General features: G+C 47.1%; 1 protein-coding gene across 1 annotated transcript in view; it reads left to right on the top strand.

Annotated features, from left to right (window-relative positions):
* The window catches only part of LOC135392155 (mannan-binding lectin serine protease 1-like), a 30,480-nt gene extending 11,286 nt beyond the window's left edge, over nucleotides 1-19,194 (top strand). Inside the window, exons 3-15 of the mRNA XM_064622846.1 lie at nucleotides 1,504-1,669; nucleotides 4,310-4,491; nucleotides 4,929-5,147; nucleotides 6,165-6,332; nucleotides 7,006-7,212; nucleotides 7,875-8,021; nucleotides 8,810-8,966; nucleotides 14,433-14,635; nucleotides 15,300-15,599; nucleotides 15,664-15,770; nucleotides 15,940-16,139; nucleotides 16,912-17,176; nucleotides 18,261-19,194. Coding sequence (XP_064478916.1) covers nucleotides 1,504-1,669; nucleotides 4,310-4,491; nucleotides 4,929-5,147; nucleotides 6,165-6,332; nucleotides 7,006-7,212; nucleotides 7,875-8,021; nucleotides 8,810-8,966; nucleotides 14,433-14,635; nucleotides 15,300-15,599; nucleotides 15,664-15,770; nucleotides 15,940-16,139; nucleotides 16,912-17,176; nucleotides 18,261-18,479 — 2,540 coding nt within the window. The 3' untranslated portion in view covers nucleotides 18,480-19,194. The remainder of the gene's footprint in view (nucleotides 1-1,503; nucleotides 1,670-4,309; nucleotides 4,492-4,928; nucleotides 5,148-6,164; nucleotides 6,333-7,005; nucleotides 7,213-7,874; nucleotides 8,022-8,809; nucleotides 8,967-14,432; nucleotides 14,636-15,299; nucleotides 15,600-15,663; nucleotides 15,771-15,939; nucleotides 16,140-16,911; nucleotides 17,177-18,260) is intronic.
* The last annotated feature ends 359 nt before the right edge of the window (nucleotides 19,195-19,553 follow it).

The following is a 19,553-nucleotide window of genomic DNA, read 5'->3' as shown; positions in this document are numbered from 1 at the left end:
TGCGGATTCAAGGTCTCCTGTTTGATGTGGAAGTATCTGAAGAAAATAGAAATGCACTCTGGCTTTGTTTGGTTTATACGTATACCGTTTCCAGATATTCGGCTGGCCAAAATAGGATGCGATTTCTTCGAGCGTGTAATTCGCGGTAAAATCGAAATGCAGCTACTTATGCAATCCACTATTGCGTTGAGGTGGATTAACGAGATTCCCCGCTGTCCCCAAGAAAAAGGCAGAGGGCGAATTCGCATGCAACAGTTTCTTTAGCCGTTGCGAGAGTGACCGACTCCGAATGGAGTTTTGTCGTTCTCGAACCAACACGACGGCTATTCTTCACAGATTGAATGGACGTCGGGTTTGATGGGGTATTCCCTCCCGGCTGGTCCTGCCGAGGTCCCTCCGTCGGCTGTGACTTGGTTGGAGAATAGTGCAGTCTTCTGAGAAGCTCCTGTAATTCATTTTCATATGACCCCCCCCCCCCCCCCACCTGCGCGATTCCGGTTCCAGCCATGACCTGAACGGTAGTGAAGACTCTTGGCCCAGGACTCAGTGCCACGATCAAGGTCCAGAAGGAATTGAGACCAGAAGAGAGAGACGGAGCCAGGCTTCAGCAGATCCAACTGTTCCACTGTTGCCCGTGCGAAGAACTGCGCATTTTCTTCAAGAAAGTGGTGCATAGTTCATTGGCAACTGGCGACTGCCTCTCCGAAGCCTCTGATCACGAGCACAGTCGCGCAGCGCTGCTCGCCAAATGTCCGCTCGGTTCACTGTGAAGTCGGCCCAGAACGCACGTTCCCCCCCCCCCCCCCCCGCAATAGTCGTGACGTTGCCAGCCTGAGCGTGGCCGACTATGGCAAGCAGCTCCATCATTACCACCGCTGCTCGCCAATTTCTCTTCTTCCTTCGTTCTGACGTCAGAGCCATCAGAAACCACCGCAGTTTACTAAGAAAACTATCGATCCTCTATCGGAAGCTACCCGAAATCACTTACGTGTGAAAGTAATTAAGTATGTATGTGCGTGTAAGAATAGAAAAAATGGTCCATGATGAGGAGATCTAGCAAGCAAAACAACACGACTTGCTCTCCTCATCATGGACCTGTACCAACTAGCCCGTCTTGATACAAATCAATCAATTAATTGATACGCGTAGGAAAAAAATAGCGTTAATATGTGGAAGGAGTCGCGATGTCCATAAGAACTTTAACAACGTCTGCGAGCGCTCGTCGTCTTAGTGGAACCAGTCCAGTCCCCCAGAAGCTTCCTCAAGTCCGACTCTAGTCGGTCCATCCAGGGCAATACGAAGGTCAAACGAATCCAGTGTTCTTACGTAAGAAATAATACAAAGTTTCTGACTATCATTGCACTCTGCGGAGATTCAACTCTAGAGCACGTTGTACAGCGACTGTAGAATGACAGCTTCTTTACTTAATGCTCATACCGTGGAACAAGGAAGCATATATAGAGGCACGTTTTACTTTGTTGTGACGATGTTCTTGTGTTTCAGAATGTGGAGGAAACGTAACAGCGACGGGCAAACGAAACCAGTTAACGAGTCCGAATTATCCTGACGGGTACAAGTCGAAGCAGTTCTGCAAGTGGACGATCAACGGCGACGGAAACATCACGCTAGTCTTCAAAGTATTCGAGATAGAAGAGTCACCGTCGTGCGAGTGAGTATAGACATAACTCGTCCACAATTTGTAATGTGTTACGCCTATCGAAGAAATATTGGAGGAGGGAACTACACGCTTTCTTCACGGACACGAAAGTGGCCATGCGACGGTCCATAGACGATAGCGTTCCAAACGAACGCAATACATTGTGGACATACATTGATTTTTTTTTGTATTTGGTTTGACAAGCCCTGCGCATAAGCCATTCGAAACAGCAACAACAACATCCATGTGGTGATAAAATGGCGGCGCTCAGGCCGCTTCCAGACAGCGCGAATATATGCTGTTCCTGTCGTCCTTTTGTAATGGTTGGTTTGGTTTGGTTTTAAGGAAAAAATAAAATGGAGATTTTGGCTTCACTAATGTGAGGCCCGCAACTCCACATCAATGTATCAACTCCACGTAATGTATTTAGGTCTCAGAAATTACTTGTATGCAACATTGTTGCAACGAGAGAAGTAGGTTTGTAAATGGGGTCTTGTATATCTCTGGCCGCACCTCATGTTGCGAATTTCCCCATTCATCATCGTTAATTTATCTGCTGTTGTTGTTGCTGGCCATTCCCAGTGATGTCTTAAGAACATCGGTGCTAGGACTCACTCAGCTGATGCGATGCACTCATACCTTCGAGGGGTTCACATCGGGTAAGAAGCCCCGTGTAACTTACACCAGCGAAATACGCTGATTTAACCGATTTGTGCTGGCAAGAATATAAACATAGAAGGACACTATCTCAAAATGATGTTGCCACATACGACGTGCGACCAATAAATGACATTGCCTCAAACGAAAGCTTTATAGGGGCCACAAAAGTGACGGGTTTAGGGGCATCCCTATGACTGCAGAAGCAGTTGTCGGGGAAGGACTGCCAAGTGGAGGTCCAGGAGGAAGTACGGTTACGCATTTCAGCGATCCTTTCTACTTGACGAAATGGTTACGGAAAAAGCACTTAGCGTTTCCAGGGCAAGACGTTAAAAGCATCAACGAATACGAGTAGTCGGCATTAATACGTCATACGAGTTAGACGCCTTATTTAGAAGCCGGTAGCCGAGCTTCAACATCGTGCAGTGCACGTGCACTTGAACCGCATAAACATTCCGGTCACGTCGCGACGACCTCCATCCCTCAATGCCTGAGGCCTCGCTCGCCAATTAACGTCCTTGTAGAGTAACTTTTTTTTGCATCTTATGATCTTCCAATGCGGACGGGAAGTGTCGGCGCCGATGCCACGAGTGCAGACACCTTGGAACTGTCTGGCCTTATTAACCAGCTTTCTTAACCCTATAGAGAGGAATTCATTCCATGCGAGTTTCACAAAGTTGCCTTGCTCTTGCACTACATGGGAGAAACGAATGGGAGTACCTGGAAGGAAGGAAGATGAAATGTAGCAAAATTCTCTCTGAAATTCTCTGCAATAACACACACTTTTGAAACTACATAATAATAACAATAAGAAAGGAGGCGGAACTAATTGAGGCTGGCAAGAGAGGAACGCCAATGAGCGGTGCGTTTCCACGAACGTGTTTCTCAGCCGTTTTTTTTAACGGTGCCAGAAGAGACCCACTGGAACCTACGGAGCGCGATTAACTTTAGGTTCTATTTTTGAAGTATATACGGGCGAGAACCGGCCTAAAAGTAATGTCTCATATGTTACGACATCGACGAGGACATATTTTCAGCGAATCAAGAAGTTGTGCGCAGGCTAAAATTTGAGAAGATTTACACACACTCTACTCCACACGAGGCACGTATATACACTCTAAGAAAAGAAGGAGTAATTTTACTCTGGACTAAACGTATTGCCACAAAAATGAGTACATTTAGAGAGTAAACGCGCGGGAGTAAATGAATGTCACAGAGTGATGGAGACTGCATTTCACGCTCTGTTCTAACAATCCCAAGTACATAATTCGTGTGCATCAATGGAAATGCTTCGAATTAAACCGTCAACCGTGATATGTTGTGTGATATAAAATCTTGCGACATGCATAGGACACAACATCGCGAGAAAGAACCTGGAATTATTTTTTCCCTCTGCGCGGAGAGAAAATTTAGCTAAGTCATATAGCCTTATTCCCCCAAGTTCACGAAGAGCAGATATTTACGTAGACTGTTGCATCCAGGAGACCACTTGCGAAGTTCAGTGACTATTTGCAATCCTGGGGAGTAAATTTCGGGGTTAGGGGAATAAAATGGGGAGTAATTGCGGTGGAAGCTTCAATTACTCCCGTTTTACTCCTTTTTTTCATAGAGCGTAGCTCTCTTCCAATTGAGAAATTGTGCAAAGCGAACGAGGGAGTCCTCTTGTGCGCAGTTCAGCATAGGTACAGTTCATTGAACAACGTCTAACAATACCAAGCACTTAAGCAGACCGTTATGCATCAAAAGGATGGTCTGTACAGTTGTAGACTTTTATCATTAATGTACGGCTAGACAGGTAGAGAGCCATGTGCAATATGTACACTGGGGTGGTACTTTTCCCACACTAGTCCACCATGGACAAGAATAGACATGGATGGGTGCACGATACTCTGCGTCTTGTGCTGTAGTTAATGAGCGCAGGAACTTTCTCACCATGCGTATTGATTGTATTGTAATTATGAGACATATTCAACCGTAGCATCTTTCGTTGTCCAGGTACGACAACGTGGACGTCCTCGCTGGTCTTCCTCCTCGATCCCTGGGGAAGCTATGTGGATCTTCTCGGAATAAAACCATCGTCACAAACTCTTCCACCGTCACCGTCATCTTTAAGTCGGACGATTCTTACGAAGAAAAGGGATTTCTCATGGAATATTTCACAGACAATCCGCAAGGAAGTAAGTAGTCGTCCTTTTTGGGGTTGGCGAGCACGCTTGTCATGAACCCCATACTCCAAGAGGGGCTGTTTTAAGTTTATCAACGTCCAAAGAACAGGGGGTGACAAACAGTCGTTTCTTCGCCTTCCATCAATATCTATTTCCGTTGCGACGGTCAAACTTGGGACAATGTCTTGACTTCTTCTTCAATTTGAATGGTAAACAGGTGGATGAAACTCGTTATGTCTTAAAGAATCTAGAACGAGTGTAATCTCTGTATACTGGGTCTGCTCGCAATAAAAATCGTTCTAGGAGCCTGCCCGCAGCTTTGCAAACGTCACTTGGTTATCTTTCAGTTCGTGCAAAGCGTACTGCAAAAGCGTTCACAAAAACTTTTGCGTTCTGTGCAAACGATCTTAGGAGCTCACACTACATGTGTTTGTTTAACGTTAACGTAGGAGTAGCCGACCAGAGCTGCCACGACACATTGACTGCCAACGCTGGGAACGTGACCAGTCCCAACTACCCTCTGCAGTACCCGGACAACAGTACGTGTTGGATACTGATCAATGTACGACCAGGTAACGTCATCGTCATGAGATTTAAAGAGATTGCCCTCGAGTTCGACGAGACCTGTTCCTTCGACTTCGTCGAGATATTCGACGGTCCTTCAGAGGGTGAGTAATAGGCGCTTCCAACAATCACGGGATAATGCGTGATGGTATTATGTCTAACGAGATACAGACAGATCCTTGCACAAATTCGGCCGTCGAAGTACTGATTTAAAGGAGCATGGAAGAACTCGAAAAAAAAAAAAGAAAGAAAGAAAGAAAGAAAAGTGTATACATATGTCAAGAGGAGTACAAGCCATGGAGCACAAACCGTATGACAGCAACGCGCAATAGTGGTGCGCAAGGGAGCTTTCAATCTCGCACGCGGGTCAGAAACGCTAATTTTGCATAATGTAAAACCCCGAGACTAGGGAACACGAGAGGACAGACACAAACACGAAGTCTGGCTAATTTTTTTTCTCTGCCAGTCTGAGACCCTGCTCAAAAGCGGGGAGCGAGCCTTCTCTTTTCTCTTGGCAGTTGGATTTTGCGCCGCCCGTCCCGTGTTGCGTTCGGTCGCTTTCACTAGCAGACGAATTCTCGACAGACAATAAAAAGTAATCCGCTGATGTGACGTCACCACACGGCGGGAGTAGCATGGGAGAGACCGCCGCTCACATTTTGTAAACTAATTTTTGAGTTTGAGTTTGATTTCTCGAGGCACTTCCCAAAGGAAATATTTTGCGTTCCTGAAGCTAGTATGAGGCGGTAAAAAAAAAAATCCGTGTCCTGGCGGCCTTCCATGCTCCTTTAGAGGAGAGTTCAGGCTATTTTGCCGCTTCACCGGCGAAGATGCGGTCGGCATCGTGGTCTTCTCCGCGTCCGTTACCCATTTGCTGTAAAACTTGCGCTAACATGGATAGAAATAACTGCCTATATACATTTACCCAGTGTAACTTGTGGCGTCGCAACTTCTTGAAACTTTTGCTGCTTTGAGTCTCGTGTTAGTGTCGTCGTTCGGTTGTTTGTGCACAGGCACAGGCACTATCGAGTTTGTCCACCAGTTGGCCTGCATCTACGCCATACCGTCAGTTCTTTGAGGTACCTCATTCACGCTCTGAATGTAGTACAACCCGTTTGCAGAATCTCCACTGCTGGGCAAGTTCTGCGGCAATTCTCAGAAGCGAGTATTGAGATCCATTGGCAACAACGTCCTCATCCACTTCAGGTCTGACGACCTGCTTAACAATCGTGGATTCCTTTTGGAGTACGAAGCCGACGATGGCGGCATTCATGCCAGTTCCGAAGGCGGTGAGTCCTGGGTTCTCGTATGACCAATATTTACACCGTGAGAGGAAGAGAGAGCAAAGAGCATGTTGTGTGGTCACTTAAACTAAACTGAGGCTGATGCCCTCATAACGAATAGGTCAACATATTTCTCACAGTTTCCCTCGATTGTTTAACGTAATTCCACCATAGTTACTAACGTAATGTAACGCTGACAATGGGATGAGTTGTTTATGGCGCAAAGAAATTGAGTACGACGTGGTTCAGTGACACGCGAGTGCTTGCAGCTATATCATAATGGCGTACCCTGTGTAGTGCGCGATCTGCACATGCTCTGCAATGCTCTGCAATACTCTGTAGTGCTCTGAGTACACACACACTAACGTGTGTCTGTAAACACATGTGTGGCGAATGTGTTCCTTGGAGCTTTTGCACCCAGTGTGCTTAGTAAATTAGATTAACAACAACAACAACAAAAATGCAAAGACAGGGCTATATTAGTCCCGACAGGTGCTTATCAATTTTTCGACATATGAATGCTCACGTTATGTACGGCTTCTTCGCATCGAAGAACCGGGTTCTCTTAACGCCGCTCCTGTTTCAAATTTCCCTTTCTTGAAACAGTTCTTTTCTCACGGACAAGAGCATGAATTCCACGAAACTGGATACTTTAACAACAAGTCTGTCTTTCCTGCAGCGTGCATCTTAAAGCGGGACGCCAAAAACGGCACCATCACTTCACCAAACTATCCGAACCGTTACTCTCCCAGTTCCAACTGTGTTGTGGACCTGGAAGCGCCCGTCGATGCCCGAGTTGCATTGCACTTCGAAGACTTTTCCCTGGAGCCCGACAAGAACTGTAGCTTTGATTACGTGCAGTTGTGGGATGGACATGCCAACGGAAGTAAGTCACGTTTGAATTGCCATCGTCCAATGACACATAGTAGCAGTCCTGGGTAGCAAGTATGTTATATGAGCAACTGGCAACTATAACTAGTTACTTTTACCGAGTTACTCAGTAACCTGAGACTGTAACTACTTACTTACAGCTCTTGACGAAAGTAACTATGAATTGCACGTCAGATGCCGTTCTCTAGAAACTTAACGTGATCAAGCTCGATGGTCTTGAGTTTTGACGCCGAGTGTGGAAGGACCATGGACTCCAGGATATTCTGCTCTCAAAGAGTCTTCAGGTAGCCGAAGTAGTAGCGAGTCTTCAACATTTAACGATAGTAAACGGTGTTTACAATGATAACGTAGCAGTTTTTTGTAATGTTGATTGATTAGATGAGGTATGAAGCGCTGAGCTCATGTTCCTTATAGTATTTTGGATATTCAATGATCATCATCGCAGATGGAAGGACGTTCCGCAGCAACAGAGTCTTTCAACGTAGCACACTGCTATTACACTCTACGATCACTCACACAATGGCGATGGGCATATCAGCTCACGATGAGCATGACGTTAACACATTCCTGTTATGCAGCTCTGTAGAGTACGCCATATGGTGTGCATAGATAAACCTATTCTGTTCTACATGAGGAGCTTCTTTTGCTCCCATACAGGCTGGTCCTCCATGGGTCGACTATGCGGCGACAAAGGAGAGATGAAGGAGATCATCTCCACTCGGAACAAGATGCGGCTTAAGTTCTACACTGACAATTTCTCAGAGTTTCGGGGCTTTCTTGCAAACTACAAGCTTGTGGCAATCAGTAAGTGTCGCTTTGTCGTTATTAGCTTTGCACTTTGAGGAGCTGAAAAGCGTAAAAAATTATCATAGACATCACATGTCATCTGCAGCATCTTTAAGGGGACTCTGACACTTTGATCCACGTGGTCCATTATTACGCCTGGAGAATCGCCGTATTGAGAAGAAAAATCATTATTTTTCTCAAGAAACGTTGTAGTAGATGAGGCAACTGAAATAGAAGGACAAACACAATACAAGCCACTTCAATTGAACCATAGCAGTTGAGGAAAAGGCACCAGCAGTGGGATTCTAGCTCACACCCTCTGATCGCCGGTCAGAGATGCTATCGATTACACAATGCTAACTACCCACTCCACACCCATACCAAGCCACGCTAGGAACCACCCTAGAACGCTAGGAATCTCACTGCAGATAGCAAGCCTACATCATGGCTAATCTTTCCCTTCTTTTTCTCTTCATTTTTTGTTAGCATTAAACACATCCCCCCTCCCACCACTGCTGGTGCCTTTTCTTCAACTGGCATCATTCAATTGAATTATTTTTCTGCACGTTGTAGCTGGCGAGATGCAGTCAGAAAGCAATACCAATTGGTTCTTCTAATCACGTGACCGTCTCTCTTGATGTCAGAGTGAGTTTCGGTGTCAATTTTTTTGCGGCCTGAGTCTATTACTTCACATCGATGCAAATATCCGGCATAACTCGCGAGTCAAATCTAACAGCACCTTTTTTAGCGTACCTTGCAATATCACTTCTGTATAGTCGCAGTAAATTTCCACTTAATTTTAACAGCGAATGTAGCCAACCCACAGACTGTGGAGGACCGTCCACCTGACGTAGTTTCGACCACGGAGCTGATCGATGAGATGCCACATGACGCGACAGTGGCATACGAAGACAGCCACATCATGAAGTGCACCCCCAAGATACCCGGTGCCAAAATCATCTGGTCAGTAACACTCTAAAAACTTCCAGTGCTGTGTTAGCGGATGCTATCCCTCGTGGGAGTCGATATGTTCAAAAACGCTCATTCATGAACGTTCGAAACCCTTCAAGACCATATTCCAAATGAAGGCAACATTAGTGCACAAGTTTTAACACGGTCACACTGAGGTACTGGGTTGTATCGTGTTTGAAGTTCAATCTCTCACAAGAGAAAAATGTTTTCACTTGAGAGGGGTGTTGGACTTCAGTAGGGGGGGGGGAGGAGGCTGACATCCATCTTTCGCCTCACCTGGGCAACGGCCGCGCAATTTATGAGTGATCAAAAAGTGCTATTGTTGTTTAAAAAACGAACTTTATTATGGTGAAAATGAGGATAGAGGTACGGGGCAAGAACAGCATCCCTGGTGTCAGGGGAGGCATCCCATAGGGATAACCGGTGCCAGCACCGGTGGCTAAGATGCCGGTGGCTAAGATGACGGTGCTAAGAGCATGTAAGCCGGTGGCTTAGATGCTCCAGCTTTCTTGAGGAAGGGAACACCGCCACCAAGATATTGAGGTCCCAAAAACGAGCTTTACTGTAATGAAAATGAGGATAGATGTCCGGGCCAAGAAGAGTATTCACGGTGCCAATGGAGGCATCCCATGGGGATCACCGGTGCCAGCACCAGTAGGTCTAGTATTAGTGATCATCGAGGAAAGCCGATGGCTTGGAAGTTCCAGATTTCTTGAGGAGGGGAACACCTCCACCAAGATATTGAGGTTCCAAAAACGAGCTTTATTGTAATGACAATGAGGATAGGGGTCCTAGGCAAGAACGGTATTTACGGTGCCAGGGGAGGCATCCCGTGGGGATCACCGGTGCCAGCACCAGTAGGAGTAGTATCAGTGACCATCGAGAAAAGCCGGTGGCTTAGATGCTCCAGCTTTCTTGAGGAAGGGAACACCGCCACCAAGATATTGAGGTCCCAAAAACGAGCTTTACTGTAATGAAAATGAGGATAGATGTCCGGGCCAAGAAGAGTATTCACGGTGCCAATGGAGGCATCCCATGGGGATCACCGGTGCCAGCACCAGTAGGTCTAGTATTAGTGATCATCGAGGAAAGCCGATGGCTTGGAAGTTCCAGATTTCTTGATGAAGGGAACACCTCCACCAAGATATTGAGGTTCCAAAAACGAGCTTTATTGTAACGACAATGAGGATAGGGGTCCTAGGCAAGAACGGTATTTACGGTGCCAGGGGAGGCATCCCGTGGGGATCACCGGTGCCAGCACCGGTAGGACTAGTATTAGTGATCATCGAGGAAAGCCGATGGCTTGGAAGTTCCAGATTTCTTGAGGAAGGGAACACCTCCACCAAGATATTGAGGTTCCAAAAACGAGCTTTACTGTAATGAAAATGAGGATAGATGTCCGGGCCAAGAAGAGTATTCACGGTGCCAATGGAGGCATCCCATGGGGATCACCGGTGCCAGCACCAGTAGGTCTAGTATTAGTGATCATCGAGGAAAGCCGATGGCTTGGAAGTTCCAGATTTCTTGATGAAGGGAACACCTCCACCAAGATATTGAGGTTCCAAAAACGAGCTTTATTGTAACGACAATGAGGATAGGGGTCCTAGGCAAGAACGGTATTTACGGTGCCAGGGGAGGCATCCCGTGGGGATCACCGGTGCCAGCACCGGTAGGACTAGTATTAGTGATCATCGAGGAAAGCCGATGGCTTGGAAGTTCCAGATTTCTTGAGGAAGGGAACACCTCCACCAAGATATTGAGGTTCCAAAAACGAGCTTTATTGTAATGACAATGAGGATACGGGTCCTAGGCAAGAAGGGTATTTACGGTGCCAGGGGAGGCATCCCATGGGGATCACCGGTGCCAGCACCAGTAGGAGTAGTGTTAGTGACCATCGAGAAAAGCCGGTGGCTTAGATGCTCCAGCTTTCTTGAGGAAGGGAACACCGCCACCAAGATATTGAGGTTCCAAAAACGAGCTTTATTGTAATGACAATGAGGATAGGGGTCCTAGGCAAGAAGGGTATTTACGGTGCCAGGGGAGGCATCCCATGGGGATCACCGGTGCCAGCACCAGTAGGAGTAGTATTAGTGACCATCGAGAAAAGCCGGTGGCTTAGATGCTCCACCTTTCTTGAGGAAGGGAACACCGCCACCAAGATATTGAGGTTGCAAAAACGAGCTTTATTGTAATGACAATGAGGATAGGGGTCCTAGGCAAGAAGGGTATTTACGGTGTCAGGGGAGGCATCCCATGGGGATCACCGGTGCCAGCACCAGTAGGAGTAGTATTAGTGACCATCGAGAAAAGCCGGTGGCTTAGATGCTCCACCTTTCTTGAGGAAGGGAACACCGCCACCAAGATATTGAGGTTCCAAAAACGAGCTTTATTGTAATGACAATGAGGATAGGGGTCCTAGGCAAGAAGGGTATTTACGGTGTCAGGGGAGGCATCCCATGGGGATCACCGGTGCCAGCACCAGTAGGAGTAGTATTAGTGACCATCGAGAAAAGCCGGTGGCTTAGATGCTCCACCTTTCTTGAGGAAGGGAACACCTCCACCAAGATATTGAGGTTCCAAAAACGAGCTTTATTGTAATGACAATGAGGATACGGGTCCTAGGCAAGAAGGGTATTTACGGTGCCAGGGGAGGCATCCCATGGGGATCACCGGTGCCAGCACCAGTAGGAGTAGTGTTAGTGACCATCGAGAAAAGCCGGTGGCTTAGATGCTCCAGCTTTCTTGAGGAAGGGAACACCGCCACCAAGATATTGAGGTTCCAAAAACGAGCTTTATTGTAATGACAATGAGGATAGGGGTCCTAGGCAAGAAGGGTATTTACGGTGCCAGGGGAGGCATCCCATGGGGATCACCGGTGCCAGCACCAGTAGGAGTAGTATTAGTGACCATCGAGAAAAGCCGGTGGCTTAGATGCTCCACCTTTCTTGAGGAAGGGAACACCGCCACCAAGATATTGAGGTTGCAAAAACGAGCTTTATTGTAATGACAATGAGGATAGGGGTCCTAGGCAAGAAGGGTATTTACGGTGTCAGGGGAGGCATCCCATGGGGATCACCGGTGCCAGCACCAGTAGGAGTAGTATTAGTGACCATCGAGAAAAGCCGGTGGCTTAGATGCTCCACCTTTCTTGAGGAAGGGAACACCGCCACCAAGATATTGAGGTTCCAAAAACGAGCTTTATTGTAATGACAATGAGGATAGGGGTCCTAGGCAAGAAGGGTATTTACGGTGTCAGGGGAGGCATCCCATGGGGATCACCGGTGCCAGCACCAGTAGGAGTAGTATTAGTGACCATCGAGAAAAGCCGGTGGCTTAGATGCTCCACCTTTCTTGAGGAGGGGAACACCGCCACCAAGATATTGAGGTTCCAAAAACGAGCTTTATTGTAATGACAATGAGGATAGGGGTCCTAGGCAAGAAGGGTATTTACGGTGTCAGGGGAGGCATCCCATGGGGATCACCGGTGCCAGCACCAGTAGGAGTAGTATTAGTGACCATCGAGAAAAGCCGGTGGCTTAGATGCTCCAGCTTTCTTGAGGAGGGGAACACCGCCACCAAGATATTGAGGTTCCAAAAACGAGCTTTATTGTAATGACAATGAGGATAGGGGTCCTAGGCAAGAAGGGTATTTACGGTGTCAGGGGAGGCATCCCATGGGGATCACCGGTGCCAGCACCAGTAGGAGTAGTATTAGTGACCATCGAGAAAAGCCGGTGGCTTAGATGCTCCAGCTTTCTTGAGGAGGGGAACACCGCCACCAAGATATTGAGGTTCCAAAAACGAGCTTTATTGTAATGACAATGAGGATAGGGGTCCTAGGCAAGAAGGGTATTTACGGTGCCAGGAGAGGCATCCCATGGGGATCACCGGTGCCAGCACCAGTAGGAGTAGTATTAGTGACCATCGAGAAAAGCCGGTGGCTTAGATGCTCCACCTTTCTTGAGGAAGGGAACACCGCCACCAAGATATTGAGGTTCCAAAAACGAGCTTTATTGTAATGACAATGAGGATAGGGGTCCTAGGCAAGAAGGGTATTTACGGTGTCAGGGGAGGCATCCCATGGGGATCACCGGTGCCAGCACCAGTAGGAGTAGTATTAGTGACCATCGAGAAAAGCCGGTGGCTTAGATGCTCCAGCTTTCTTGAGGAGGGGAACACCGCCACCAAGATATTGAGGTTCCAAAAACGAGCTTTATTGTAATGACAATGAGGATAGGGGTCCTAGGCAAGAAGGGTATTTACGGTGCCAGGAGAGGCATCCCATGGGGATCACCGGTGCCAGCACCAGTAGGAGTAGTGTTAGTGACCATCGAGAAAAGCCAGTGGCTTAGATGCTCCAGCTTTCTTGAGGAAGGGAACACCGCCACCAAGATATTGAGGTCCCAAAAACGAGCTTTATTGTAATGAAAATGAGGATAGATGTCCGGGCCAAGAAGAGTATTCACGGTGCCAATGGAGGCATCCCATGGGGATCACCGGTGCCAGCACCAGTAGGTGTAGTATTAGTGATCACCGAGCAAAGCCGATGGCTTGGAAGTTCCAGATTTCTTGAGGAAAGGAACACCTCGACAGAGATATTGACGTTCCAAAAACGAAGTTTAATGTAATGACAATGAGGATAGAGGTGCGGCGCAGGGAAAGTATCACCTGTGCCAGGGGAGGCATCGCATGGGGATCACCGGTGCGAGTACCAGTAGGGATAGTATTGGTGACCATCGAGGAAAGTCAGTGGCTTGGAAATTTCAGGTTTCTTTAGGAAGGAAACACCTCCACCAATATGGTTAACCAAGGATGAAATTCGACAGTCTGAATCCCAAATTATCCAGACTGAATTTATATTTCAAAAGGTAAAATAGTTACACACTTTATACTTTCGGAAGCCCCAGCCCCGTTTTTAGTGACGGAAACATCCCGTGAAAACCTTTTGGGGTTTAGTCACATGCCTTTTCAATATCCGGAACGTTATGAAACCCTTCTAAGTGCATTTCATTTTCGGAAAAAGATAAAAGTCACAGAAGGGCACAAAAGAAGTACAAGATAAAAAAAATCCAAATGCGATTGAAAGGAAAGTATTCAGGATGTGTCGAAGATTCAAACGATTGCGACGGGAAAGCGGACTTTGCAATGAATGTTCCGGGGAGTGGAAACAGCACTGTGCTAAATGTGTAGTCTTCGAAGGTAACTATATGTTTCAAATCTGTAAGTATCTTCATTTTTAAATATAAAACCTGTCTGGAACAACCCTCGTATTAGTACGATATCCATATTAGGAATTTTTTGGAAGGGGAGATGGCTGTAAAATATTTGGTAGCAAGTTGGGAAAATTCTTGGTGGAAGTGGTTGCGTAGGGTCGAAATGCTTCCATGGGCACACCATGTGCTACCTGAGATAGAAGACCACTAAAAGGACCTAGTTAACAAATTATACTTCTTACAGGAAAAAAGGTGACGTTGTCTTGAACGGAACATCACCCTTGCCGAACCTCCACGTGGTGTCATCAACTACAATTTGGATTCGTAAGATGGACGCTTTGTTGGAAGGCCGTTACTCGTGCACAGTCGTCGACGATGACCGAGTGGCTACAGGATCTGTTCTCCTCACGATGGTAACCAGAAGAGAGAAACCAAAATGCAACATCTGTAAGTACAATCATGGCCATATTTATGACATATGGTATAGCCTCCATCTTCCATCCACACCAAAGACAAAACGGCAACAAAGTACCAGCAGCGGGACTAACTCTGATTCCCGGATGAGGAATGTCACTCTCATTGCCGGTTAGACGTGCTACTATTACACTGCCCTGGAATGACCTTCGTCAGCAGATCGAGCCTCCTTTGAGCGACGTGTCAAATACCGACATTCTGTGCGTCGAACGAGGCATTCCGGCGATGTAGTGGCATGATGTGATGGTAACATCTCTGACCAGGAACCAGAGCGGTTTGAATCCTGCTGCCGACGCTGGCCTTTACACATCGGCTTCCGCTTTTTACTTGTGGGTTTGTCAATACATAGTGCGCCAATACACTTCGTCAATATGGACGACCCCTTAGTGGCAACTGGAGTTGTTTGGATTCGAGACCCCAAACTGACGTCGACCGGCTCCCTTGCGATGACGATTGTCTTTCACGGAAAACGTTTAAAAGCGGGACAAACTCCTTATTACGTATCCACTGCACACACCATTACAAAACGGACCACGTACACATAACTGTTAGCGATATGTCAGAAGTACCTTAGTAGCATTAACCATGATTTATGTCTGTCTTATGTAACATCTGTGATATCTGTCTCATGTAACAGTCTTCCGCAAATTGCCAAAGGACCAACAGATCGCCCACGGAGAAACAGCAATCATGCACTGCACCGCTCAAGTTCCCAACCGACCGTCCTCTGAGGTGCAGATAACGTGGCTTCGTAATGGTCTGCCTTTTCCCAAGAGCCCACGGTACAACGACCTTGGCAATGGGCTGGTGTATATTAGCGACTCTATGCCTAAGGACTCTGCGGTATACACGTGTCGAGCTACAGACAAGCGCTCCAACTGCAGCATCGAAGAATCGGCCATCCTTAGGGTTACTCCGAGGATCAACGTAGAAGAAAGTACGTTGGATGTCGAGGATTCGCGATTCCCACAACGGGGGGTAACTGTGCAATTTCTCTGCAGTATGTGGTGTCCCGTACGCTGGTAAGCCAAGAATGGATAAGCCACATATGGACCATGGCAAGATTGTGGGTGGAATGGACTCTACCAAAGGAGCATACCCCTGGCAGGTAAAGCATCTGTTCTACCATTCGTGGAGGGCCAATAAAATGACATAATACAGAGCTACACCCTTAAGCGTACATCCTACCATTGTACTGGATAACTAAGAAGTGTATAAGCACGCATCTTCAGATCACAGCGACGATATCTTGCATGACCAGGTGTTTCACGTTTCAGGTCATGTTCTGGACAGATCTCCGTAAGGCATTCTGTGGTGGAAGCCTTCTCAACGACCAATGGGTTTTGACGGCGTCCCACTGCTTCAAGCGAGACGACATAAAGATCGACGAAGTGGAAGTCCGACTCGGCAAATACGATCAGACTGAAGACGAGCCACAGCAGTTCGTCACGAGAATCGCTGACGTCCACTTTCACCCGTAAGCAGTGAATTCTAAACATAGCAATGCTGCCATTCAAAGCCAATCAAACTGTGAGAGGTCTATGCATTTGTAGATAATAATGGCGTCCTTCTACTTGCGTCATGTTCAGCCTGGCCTCATCCAGGACTTCGTTGATAGTAGAGTCACTAATTAAGCTCTTATAGGGACTCTGGTTGATAGAAGTGCGCGCTACCACGTGGAGGCAGTAGAACATCGTTGTCGTTGACCATGGGTAGTTAGGTCGAACCTCCTCCCACCCCATCAGACGCGGAGCTTGCACCGACCGCCTTCAAGACAAGAAGTCTGCTCAGCCGTCTCTCATCCACGTGTCTTCTCTTCGTAGTATCGACGTGGGGATTGACCGCAAGCAGCGCTCTGCGTCTGAAGGGGGTGTGATGTAGCGACTCGTGGACGACAACGACGCGCCAGCACGAATATGATTCAGTTCTATCGAAGAAATACTGGAGCGAGACCACGGGATGAGAGTTGAATTGAGTTGAATATATGTAAAAAAGGGGGAGACATTGAATTCATCACCGCGGACGATGTTGTTGTCACCGCGGGATGAGAAGCTCTCCCGCAGATGCGACGTTCGGGGCATTACATCACCGCCGATCAGGACACATGTAAATGACCACCACCGCCGTGCGGTGTAATGTCCAGTACATCGCGTCGTAGACAATAAGAAACAGTGGATGTTGTCCCATACCAAGTTCAGACTATAATATTTTGCCTGCACTAAACTAAAAAAATGGTACGACTCTTGCAGGAATTTCAACGTGAACACATTCGACAATGACATAGCCCTCGTACAGCTTGCCGACCGCGTGACGTTCACAGACTTCATCCTGCCAGTATGCCTGGGTGAAGACAGGACCATAGAGAGAGACTACTTCAGCGGCGACTCTAAGCTCGGCACGGTGACAGGCTGGGGACAGTTGACAGAGACGAGCAGCGCTATTCCGCGTTACCTGCAGGAGATACGTCTGCCAATCGTGGACCAGAAGACATGCCAGACCAACACGCAGTACCCGGTAAGACGGACGAAGCCCGCCACGCACTTGCGTGCTATAATGAGCACGGTGGCCCATAGGCGCAGACGCCCGTTTAGTAGAACAATGAGCAAAGGTCTTGAAACGCTTGCCCTTAGCTATTCCTCTGCGAGTCGCGTACTTTACGCAAAAGCTTCACAATCTTATTCACGCTACCAAATGCACAAGGAAAGCATCGGTGATGCTGCAGCCGCAATCATACCTGTGTGCAATGTGCATGGCGTCTGTGCCCTCGTGAACCGTCTGATGCGGGTGCCTTTTGACGAGATACGGGGTGGGCCATCTACTACCTCTTTGTATACACATGTCCAGGAACTGGGATCAGTGACAGAGGCACCGAAAGAAGAACCTCCCCTACGAAAATATAGTCTTTGATACCAGGTGACCGAATGGCGCCACAGGTCAGTTAGTGCACACAAGTGTGACTGTAGCTGCATGGCATGTAACGACGTGAATAATGTAACGACGTGAATACTAAATAGTGCTTTACACTAAGAACAGGCGTCCATGGTTCCTAAGTCCACAGTGAACCCCGCCTGCTAACATCATTCGCGAGTGTTATGGTTCTTGACCTTGATGCAGACCTCCAGGAAAACTTCTCACAGGTTATTTATAGATTCACTCAGGCGTCAAAATTTGTATCGTACAAAACAGTTTAGCAGATATTAGATTAGAGTAAATGGAAAAGGATAAAGAAACGAGAAAAAACATGTAGATGTTGGTCCCGACTTGCTACTCTCGTTATCGCAGTCGGGGAAAATACACACAGATGAACATCATCAAAAGAAACAACCTGAATTGCGAGCCTCGTTAAGGCCAAGACAGATGAGTGCATAATACACGATAAATAAATGAAAAAAAAAAATCAAGAGTGAAAAAAAGCAAAGAAAGCAAATCTGACGACATGATGTAAGAGGTAGGATGTATGTCACGCCCAGACATCTTGCGCCCGGACTGTTGCTGTGTCTTTTGACATCTGACTATCTGATCTGAGATCCTACGCGGTGCACAGTGAGTGTGCACAGGACATGTAGGAGAGTGAAACGACGTCATTTTCCTTCCGCAGGTTACCCGCAATATGTTCTGCGCTGGCTACAGACAAGAAATAATTGGAGATGCCTGCAAAGGCGACAGTGGAGGCCCCTTTGTGGTCCAACAAAAAGACCGTTGGTACGTCATCGGCATCGTCAGCTGGGGCGTCGGATGCGGCCGAAAAGATCACTACGGATACTACGTCAAAGTAGCCAATTACCATGTCTGGATCAAAGACAAGATTTTCTATTGAGAATCCTCACAAAGGCCAACCAGCATGTCATTCAACTCGGACATTGTAACGTGCAGTTGTTGGATGACAAAGTCGAGCAAGGCATTGGCCATATGGATGCCCGGTGCACCTCTGTTGTTGCAGTGACGAGGTGTTAACGCTAAAGTGTCACCGTCCAATTCAATCCTGGACCTTGCGGAGAGACGCAAAGCTTGCGCTACTGCCCGCTGTGCGGCGCGGTTGTTTATCAGCGCGTGCTGTATGCGTTTCACAGTTACAAACGTATTCTTACTGTCTATTCCAGTGCTTCCAGAACTTAAGAGACAATGCTGTATTAGAACACGCAATTCGATGTCAGAGTATCATTCAATTTCTGACACATGCGGTTCCAATCACAGAACGGCAGCCGCTGGACGAGTACAGTACAAGGGTGATGGCAGTATTTTTGTAATATGTGCAAACCTGCAGTATTTTGTGCCAGTACTAAAGTAATACTTTGTGATGTGCTGAGTAGCTTCGAAACGACTACTACATTATTTATGAATCCAATGGAAGACTTTGAGGCCAAGTTCCAAGTACCAAAGACTGCGAGGAGGCCCATGTGATGTGAGGACTTGATGTGAACGGTGTTTGAATGTTGCGTTCAGTTGGTTTCGTAGAAATCAGTAAAAATGATACGTGGAAATGTGAAAAAAAAAAAAAATGTGCGAGAAAATAAAAGGGTAACAGAAACCTGTCACGTGTAAGCATGAGGCTAAGCTCACCAATTCCTTAACTCTGAAATCACCTTCTCTGACACCCTGTATACCGAAGCTGGACAGCTCAGGTTTGCAATTTTTTTCTTGCACATAATAGAGTTTGTAGTAGAATATAAGATGCATAATGGATTATAGAGTTCGTCAAAAAGGACTGGCTATCTATGTATAATAAGAGAGAGTGGTGGTGGAACTGATCACCGGGTGGTCACGGTCAAGCGGGCAACGTCACGACTTCCTGGGCCGACTTCACAGGGAACTTGCTGACAGTTGTCTTACAGCTTCGGAGGAAAACGCAGACGGCACAGCCGCTGGTTCACTTCGCAGTTCCTAGCGTATC

This window comes from Ornithodoros turicata, chromosome 4 (assembly GCF_037126465.1).
Source record: "Ornithodoros turicata isolate Travis chromosome 4, ASM3712646v1, whole genome shotgun sequence".
Taxonomy (NCBI): Eukaryota; Metazoa; Arthropoda; class Arachnida; order Ixodida; family Argasidae; genus Ornithodoros; species Ornithodoros turicata.
Note: the sequence above shows the minus strand (reverse complement) of the source record. Positions and strands in the feature narration are given on the sequence as shown.